Genomic DNA, 9,677 nt, shown 5'->3' with positions numbered 1-9,677 from the left:
GCTCGCCACGACATGAACGTCGGAGCCACACATCCAGCCGAGACAGCTGCCCGCTCCAACCCGCCCGCTCCCATTTTAATACGTACCCAGTACTGGCGCCCGATGGTCAAGCTTCATCGAGCACTTCACTGGGGAGTGGAAAGTTCTCAGTTTCGAATTCGTGAACCTTGCGACTCTATATAATCTGCACAGTCTCCTCCTCACGTACCCATCAGGAGTACACTGCCCAGAACTTTATGCCTGCCTGAATCAGGACACTCTGGCAGTGTAGTGTTCTGCCCCTGAAAATTCCTTCGTTCTCACCCACTAGGAATCGACATGGCCGGTATTATGGCGAAAGTGCGCCCATTCGCCGAAGAACTCCTGGTGCGCCTGGTGGACCGCTTTTTTGAGTTTCTCTTGTTCGTGGCCAACCTCGGACGCCGTAGCCAGCGCATCCCGCCCACGAGCGACCCATTGCTCCTCGCCCCAGCAGTGGTCATAGCGGACGCCATAAGACACGGACGGGTGAGTGCGTCACTTAGGGTGTGCCGCGTGCGTGTGGGTTAGGGGGCTATGTAGGCGTACGTCACGCGCCACCGTGCGTTGACATACGAGAAGGCGGCGGCAGGGATCAGAAAAAAGAGAGCGTGGACCTTGCGCCGGCAATATTATTTCTTGCAATGCACGTGCCGTATAGCACTACCGCTGTAATAGTGTAACCGAAGAAATTCTTAACAAAAGACTGCGGTGCGGCGGCCGTCGCTAGCTTGGGTACTTAGCAGACATGGTGTTTGAAACAAATTGCCTCCATGAACGACTAAACATATTAGACGAAAGACGGTTTTCAGAACAAGAGGGAGGTGAACCCTCTGACATAGTGCATGAAACATACGTTCGATCATATAGTCACGTAGTGGTGACGGCAGTCGAAGCAGCGATGAAGACGGACGAAAGGGTCTTCTAAAAGAAAATTGTTTATTGGGCTGACTCTCCCCCAAAATGGACTGAATCACTCGGCGGCGGCGAAGCGATAAGCGTGCTCGGCGGTCGTCGAACAGAATGCCCGCCGCTGTCGGCCCGCCGCTGTCGGCCGTGCTCAATTTAAAGCTGATAGCGAACTTTCGAGAAAAAGCATGCAAAGTTACTAGAACGTTCCGGAACAACGTAGAATCAGCTCTGCCTGGCTGCGATCAATCGAGATAAATGTAGTCGCGTCTTGTGTCGCAAAGAAAGCGATAAGGTGGTGTGGCGGCAGATTTGAAAAACGAACAAGCACTGCAAATAATCGCGGCAATATACTGAAAGGCTAGATAATCTTCCTTCATTTCGCTTATCAAGCTGTTGTTCGCTGAGAGCTAGATCGCATACTCTGCCTTGGTGTTGTTTTTGATTGAGCCCCGTATGGCCATAAGTTGGCAGCAGATATTTCGTGCGCGACGGTGTCACGCACCCACACATGTGCGGGCTCGTGTAGCCACGCCCGTTCTTTGCCCGTGTATGGGGGAAAGAGGATCATATTGACTAAGTCGATGCTGAGTATTTAGGCTTTTGATGGGTCCTGGGTGGAAGTAATTCATATTACTTAAGGCCCGCATCCCCTCGGCTGCACCCCCCGCTTACCTAACCGGTGTAAATAGGCGGTCGCGTTTTCCAGTCCTCATATCTCATTTTCGTTACTGGAACCTTCCTCTCCTCCTGTCTATTTTTCTGTTGTCTAACCCTTTTGATTTTATTTCATTTTATTACATTAAAGACCCACGAGGGGTATTACATAAGAGGTGGGTACATATATTTTAGTAAGAAAGTGTTAACACAACGTAACATGATTGATAACATTATTGGCAAAGTTGGATGAGCACGTGATGGCTGCGATGTCGTTCGGTAGGTACTTCCAGTCTGCTGCAGTACGGGAAAAAATGATCCTGCAAAGGTGGTAGTTCGGGCACGAGGTCGGGAAACTTGAAAAGGATGACGAGTGCGATGAGATATGCCGGCTAGAGGGACGATATAGGGTGCGCGGCCGAGTGAACTATAGAAACATTTATGAAACAAGCAAAGGCTGGCAATGCGGCGACGAGATGATACGGGCATTAGGTCGCACTCAGCTTTCAACGCTGACACACTGATGTCGTAAGAATATGATGTATCAATGAATCTGGCTGTTCTGTTTTGGACTCATTCGAGTGTATTTATAAGGTAAGCTTGGTGCTGGATCCAAATGGGTGAGGCATATTCTAATTTTTTTCTGACAAGGGATTTGTACGCTAATAACTTCACATGTTTAGGAGCATGGCGGCGATGACGTCTTAAAAATCTAAGTGTTTTATTAGCGGATGAAATGATGTTCGTAGCGTGTGTGCTCCAGGACAAGTCGCTACACAAGGTAATGCCTAAGTACTTGTATGAGAGAACCGGGTGTACAGGGACGTCAGCTATGACGTATGCGAAATAAAGTGGGTTGTGGCGACGCGTGAAGTACAAGGTTTTTGCATTTTTGAGGGATAAGTTCCATTAACCAATTGGCACACCATTCTTGAATGCGGCTAAGGTCGTGTTGAAGAGATATTTGGTCAAACGCGTTATTAACCTTGCGGTAAATTACACAATCATCGGCGAGCATGCGAATATTACTAGATAAATGCGTTGGTAAATCGTTAATATAAATTAGAAACAGAAGCGGACCGGGGACAGACCCTTGCGGGACACCTGACTTTACTGGGATAGGATCAGAGTTGTGGTTGTTGACGGTGACGTTCTGTGAGCGGTTAGGCAAGAATTCTATCCATTTAAAGATATTAGAGGCGAGCATCAAATATGGAAGTTTTAGTAGTAAGCATTTGTCAGGAACCTTGTCGAACGCTCTTGCATAGTCCAGAAGATAGCATCGGTCTGTTGGTTAGGGTCAAGGTTAGCATTCAGATCATCAATAAAAATGGCCAGCTCTGTTTCGCATGAGAAGCCTTTTCGAAAACCGTGTTGCGCAGAATGAAAAAACTTGTGACACTCGAGGAAGCTCATGACATTAGAGTACATGACGTGTTCCATGAGTTTGAAGGGCACGCTGATAAGGGAAATGGGGCGGTAGTTAAGCGGTGATTTTTTTTTACTCGATTCGAAGACTGGAACGACCTTACTGCTTTTCAAATCGCGTGGTAGTTGACCTGATAACAGTGACTGTGAAAAAGTAAGGATAAAAATTCCGCACAAATATCCGTGTTATTTTTCAAAAACTTTGAGTTAATATTGTCAATACCGGATGAAGATGAAATTTTCATGGCTTTCAATTAGGGACGAAATGCCATATGACGTGAAGACAACTGGTGGCATAGCATAATTTATCATATAAGGTGGTGCTGAAAATGATCGCGGTATATCAGTTTCTTTCGTAAATACAGATGAGAAGGCAGAGTTAAAAATAGCAGCGCACTCAGCACCAGTGAAAACTGTGTCTTACTCATCTGTGAGGATTATTTATGGTGCGTGATGCGGATTGATAACTTGCCAGAATTTTCTTGGGTTACTAGTTAGCATATTCGGCAGGTCCGAGTGAAAAAGGTATGATTGGCATTAGAAATAGTGGCGAAATATGATCTTTTAGCTTCACGATATTTTACCCATGCGCTGTGCGTCCCCTGAGACTTGGCTGAACGGTAAAGGCGCTTCTTTTTGTTCTCCAAACGTTTCAGTGTTTTGGTGAACAATGGATTTTGTGAATTAGAACGAAAACTAATTTGGGGGATGGATCTATTAGGCTTTCTTGTTTGTCTTTGAAGAGCAACCAATTTTCTTGAACACTGCGGGACTGAAAGCGTGACGAGAAGCGCTGAAAAAAACGCATTAGGTTCTTTATTTATGGTGTTAAAATTCTCTTTGTCATAAAGACGGATGGTTTTATGGTATTTGCGGCGGCGGATTGGCGTAAGGAAAAGGTCAGCGTGTATTACTTTGTGGTCGCTTATTTCATGTAGGTATTTAATGGGCTGTACGCTGTCTGGGTGATTGGTTAATAAGAGATTGAAAATATTTGCACAGTTCTGTGTTACGCGGGTAGGTTGAAGTATTACCTTAGTATGGCTGAGGTTGTTGCAAAAATCTAGGAATTCCCTTGTTTCTTCATTGTTAGCTATAGGTGCGGGCTGGTTATGCCAGTCAACCTTCTGAAAATTAAAATCGCCGAAAAGGAAGATATGTTATTTAGGATGCTTTGTGGACAGTTGACTTAGTACGTTATTAAGCTGACGGAAAAAATCCTGGATACTATGTGGGGGCCTATACCAAACGCCTAGTAAAACTGTGTTAGATGCTGCGTGAAAGATTAGCCACAACATTTCGAGGTCGGATGAATCTTGTATTAGAGAATATGATAAATCTTGGCTGACAACAATGAGTACGCCCCTTCCTCGTGAATCTTTACGGTCTTTCCGAAAAATTTGAATGTTTGGTAGATCAGTGAGTACTTCATTGTCTGTTATGTCACTGCTCAGCCAAGTCTCAGTTAGTATAAGTAGGTTGCTGCTTGATGACGAATCAAAGCTGGAAATAAGTTCACGCTTAGGAATAAAACTACGAATGTTAGCGTATATAACGGAGAGCCAGCGGCTAGATAAATAACCGTTCTTCGTACGGCTTTTAGACGGTTCATGAATTGCTAATCTGATTGTGAGCGACGAGTTACTAGTTCTTTAACTGTTTTCGTGGTTTCATCGAACACGTAGCGCTCGGGACCAATATGCAGTGTCTTAAAGTTCAGTGCAAATTTTGTTGCCCTTTCTTTAGCGAACGCGACTGGGCGCTTTGGCGTTTTTCGTACTTTTAGTGAAAAGTCCTCGCCGACGCAGAAGTTAGTTTCCTTAATCATATGACCATTCGATAATAGAACATCTTCAATTTTAGATGAAGTAAACTTGACGATGATTGGTCGAGTGTGGTTAGATTTGTAACGCCCAAGGCGATGGGCATGTTTAATGTTCTCAGGGTGAATTGTTATATTCACGTTCTGACAGCAATGTTTGATGACTGTTTCCTCAGAGCATGCAAAATTTTCTGATGGGTTAGTGCCGGGAATGCCATAGAATATAAGATTATTGCGATGCGAGCGATTTTCTGCATCCTCAATTCACGCATCTAGAACGTCTAAATGTCGAGCAATCCCAGCACTATCAGATTTTATTGCTTCGAAATCGGTTTGAAGAGCAGAAAAAACTTGGAGGTGGGCCTCTAGATCGGTCATTCGCTTAGTCAAGCCGGCTATAGAAACTTCAGTGGAATTGACCTGAGTTTTGAGGTCTTGTATTTCGGAAATGAGCGTGGTTTGACCGGCGGATATATTTTTAGTTCAGCCAGCACATCCTCGATAGTGTTGGGGCCTGGGTTAGATTCGACATTACCTGCCAAGAGCAACAAGGCACGCAAAACATTGCCCCAATCGGCTACAAGAAAAACGCAGCACTTCCTCTGACCGCTGAGTGTTAACCATGTGTGGGATAGCTGACCTTAGTTACTCGACATTTGGTTATAGGCACGTTCAATAGCTCGCACAAGAAGGCTTATTTTATGCGTTTTACTCATTTTAAAAAGACAAGGGCGCAGGCACAAATGGAAACACACGGCTCTGGTTTTCATCTATGCTTAATAGTTTCATTATTGCATAGGAGTATACGTTGTTTGATGCGTTACAGATGAAACAAAGGTGCAGTGTGGAACTAAGAAAGACATTTGATGTTATTTGCAGTTCAGATGCCCTTCCATGCACGCTTGTTCTGAATTCGATAATGCAAGAAAGGCGCGCAAAAGCAGAGGTCACCCAATGCGATGACTTTTTGGGGTTGATAAATTCATTCATGATACTGCCATTGCTTGTTCTGTAATTAATGGACTTATCGAACAACGGTCTGCACTTTTGTTTCCTGTTTTGTGTGCATTCTGAGAAATTAGGCATTTGGTTGCGGTCCTCATAATTTTTCATGCAAGTTTTATGTTGTCTTAATCTATAATGAATGCAACGCCCCACTTGTCTCACGTACATTTTTCTGCAAAAAAATAGTAGCTCCTCTGAGAATCACACATGGACGTAGGCTCCTACGCAGTGGATATTCCATTATGATGGGCCAACAGAAGTCAGTCTGACAGCATCTCCGAAGATTGTCATCAGCACATCGTCAGCTCAACAAAAGTACGATCATGTACTTCGTGGACGCTAACATTCTGTGCCCATTCGAACTTTCCATGGCTTCACTAGTATATCTTTTCACAAATAAATATTGAACGGGATGGATATTTGTTGATACCGACGGCTAAACGCACTAATAGGACGTCGTTTACCCGTTCCCAATCATATAAGACGCCTTACAGGCTTTAACTGGAAGCAAGTTATTCGGTCATGGACGTAGTATATTCTTTTTACGATACCTCTATGGGGCCAGAAGATATAGGGGAGATATTTCAGTAGCGCCTTCGATTCTTTGACGCTTTCTACCGGTCGTTTTGATATTTTAAAAGCGCGGTTCACCTCCCAAACAGCGGTTGGCCAATACAACTGCTACATTGCACGTGTCCTTTGATCACCGTTCTGTTGACGTGTTCCGCTGATCATTGATTAACCGAATAAAATTCGAGCATTCCCTCGTTTACATAAACGACTGCACTGCCTCTATTAGAACGTTTGAAGAACATGCCGTCCATCATGCAGACATTTTGAAGCAATTTGTAGATTCACACCCCTAATTGCTGCTCACCCTCTGCTGACCCATCGAAGCTGGTTGCATTAAAGATACTTCCCGTTCCTGACAACATGTAAAAGGTCGCGTCTTTTACTGGGTACCGTCGCACACCTGCAAGTGCCTACCAATTATAGCATCATAGCCGAACTTCTACTTAGCCTGTTAAAAAAGGGCATTCTTCTCTGATGACCGTCGCCACAACGTCGTTTGATTATTTGAAAGATCACTTATGTGAGTCGCCTGTTCTAAGGCTTTTCTCAGAGGAGCACCTAATTGTCTAACAGGTGCATGTCGGCACTTCGCGGATAGTTTTGGTAGGGCTTGATTTACTAGAGGCTCCACAAGATGTTTCGTTGGGCGACTTGTTACCTGTATCCCATGGTTACAGCATAACTGACCAGACGCAGTAGGTATGGCACAAAACAACATACACAGAACAATTGCTGTTTATTTATTTATTGATCAGGTATGTGTACATTATCATTTATTGATTATTAGTTTAGTTTATAGGTTTAACGCCCCAACCCTAAAGCTTAAAGATGCCGTAGTGGAGGGGCTCCAGAAATCTCTACCGCTTGCTGTCATTAAGCATGCACTGACATTGGACAAGACACGGGCCTCTAGCATTTCGCAGACTAGAGTTCGCAGACTGAAATAATTTAAGGATTATGTACACCTTGTTCGACAAAGGTGAGAAAATCAAGCGGACGCCGAAGCGCCTCAATGGTGAGATTAAAAATTAAATAAACTTCATACTATGCACTCAGCCTCGCATCGCACAAAATATGGAGGTCCTCAAAAAGGTGCGGTGTGGCGAACACAGGATGGTATGGTCTCCAATTACCTTATACATGAAGAGGAAATGCGAGAAACTAGTCAGGCGGAAGCCCATCAACCAGTTACCGGTAGAGGGAAAAAAGGGGAATTCAGTATGTGGTCGCGGAACAGATATTCTGGTTTAAGTGACGACGACGGCCTTAATGGTTAAGACGTTACTGACAATCTCACGGGTACCATTACCGAGTGCGCAGTAGAAGTAAGCGGCAGGCTGGTGAGACAGGATACGGGCAAGTTCTCTCAGGAGACAAAAGATCTGATTACCAAAACGCTAAGACATGAAAGCCTCTAACGCTTCAGACAGAATAAAAATTTGCAATGGTTTAGCTCTGGTTAAACCGAGATTGACGCGATAGCTACAGCTGGCCGAGTGGAACTCGCTCAGTCGTTATGCAATGCCAGTCGTTGTTGTTGTTACCTCAAAAACGATGGCACATACCCACGGTGGGGCATTGGCGAGGTTTTGATGCAGATCAAAACAGGAAAAAAATTGCCGGTGGTTTAGCTCTGGTTAAACCTGGAGTGACGGGATAGCTACAGCTCGCCTAGTGGAACTTGTTCAGTTCAATTGCAAGGTAAGTCTTTCGCCGCTCCGTTTCGCTGGGCGTTCCTTCTTCCTCTTCATCGCACTTGGCACGGCGCATGCGCGCAGCTGTGGCAGCTTGGCTTCGCCGAAGCACGTCACGTGATCAGCCACGGCACCGCGCCGCCAGCAGCTGCTCCGCCCCACGTGACCAACCACGTGACAGCGTGGCGGCGCAGCCACGGGGTGACGGCGTTGCGACGGGGTGGCGGCACAGTCACAGGATGGCGGCCCCGCTACCGCTGCGGCATCGCCACTGTCAAGGCTAGAAATGCTACCGTAATGTAGCTGTCGCTACAAAACTCGCGGAGCGATCTAAGCGAATCAATATGGTCAAGGTAGCCGACATCATGGCGTTCAACGTGGCGAGAATCAAGCGTGTTCTATGAAGCAGAGGGAGCCTAAAAGAGGTGAAGAAGAAACTAGGAATAGGCAAAAATAAGGTGTATTTATTTAGATACAAAGAGGGTAATGTCATGTGTAATATGGATATGGTTGTTAAAGCACCCGAAGGGTTCTATTCAAACCTATTCAGTGACTAATATGATCGGGGCGTTAATGAGAGCAGCAGCAGGACACAGAACTTGGACATCCCGCCATTAATCAAGGATGAAGTAAAGAAGGCCTTAGCAGCACTGCAAAGAATGAAAGTAGCTAGTGAGGATCTGGTAACAGCATATCTGTTAATAGACGGTGGGAAGATTTGACTATAAAAACTCGCCACCATGTAAACGCAAAGACCTATAGCCTTGAGGAAACCGAAAATTTGGAAGAGCGCTAGCATCATCTTAATTTTTAAGAAAGAAGACGTCGAGGACTCGACATACCACACTGATAGCTTACTGTTCGTTGCTTATAAGGTATTTAGAAAGGTAATCGTTAATAGAGTCCGCACAACTTGAGACTTCAGTCAACCAGATGATCAGGCAGGCTTTCATAGAGGCTCCTGGCCAATAGATCATCCACTATATATCAGGTAATAGAGAATTGTGCAGAAAATTGCAAAGACCCTATGTATCGGCTTCACAGATGATGAGAGAGCATTTCACTCAGTTGAAACCTAGGTAGTCATGCAGGCATTGTGGATTCTGGTTGCAGATGAGCCTTATGCTAAAATACTGGAAGATATCTAAACGGCTGCAGACCCATCACAGTCCTCCAAAGATGAGCACTAAAAATTCATTAAGGAATGGTGTCAGGCAGGAGGACACTCTCGACGACATCCCGCCGAGAATATGCATCGCCTGTTTATAGGTGGTATTCAGATGCCTGAATTAGGAACCGTTTGGGATAAGATTTAATAGGGAATAATAAGTATTTGCGACTAAATAAGAGATTGCCTTTTTAAGTCACTCAAGGAATGAATTGCAAACCACGATCATTGACTTAGGCAGATCATAACAGTTAGTATTAAATTAATATTCAGGAAACAAAAAAAAATCAACAGTGTCTGAAGAAAAAAGCAATTTACAAGTGATAGAAAGGCGTTGGAAGTGGTTAGGGAATATGTGTGCAGATCCGGATCCCGAGAGAGAAATCACTAAAAGAATCGGAAC

General features: G+C 44.8%; 1 protein-coding gene across 1 annotated transcript in view; it reads left to right on the top strand.

The window, feature by feature from the left end:
- Positions 1 to 318: 318 nt before the first annotated feature.
- Positions 319 to 9,677, top strand: part of LOC144119227 (fatty-acid amide hydrolase 2-A-like) — an 81,080-nt gene continuing 71,721 nt past the window's right edge. Inside the window, exon 1 of the mRNA XM_077651899.1 lies at positions 319 to 507. Within this exon, the coding sequence (XP_077508025.1) occupies positions 319 to 507 (189 nt within the window). The remainder of the gene's footprint in view (positions 508 to 9,677) is intronic.

Source organism: Amblyomma americanum, chromosome 2, assembly GCF_052857255.1.
Source record: "Amblyomma americanum isolate KBUSLIRL-KWMA chromosome 2, ASM5285725v1, whole genome shotgun sequence".
In the NCBI taxonomy this organism is placed as follows: Eukaryota; Metazoa; Arthropoda; class Arachnida; order Ixodida; family Ixodidae; genus Amblyomma; species Amblyomma americanum.
This window is presented reverse-complemented; position numbering and strand designations above follow the sequence as displayed.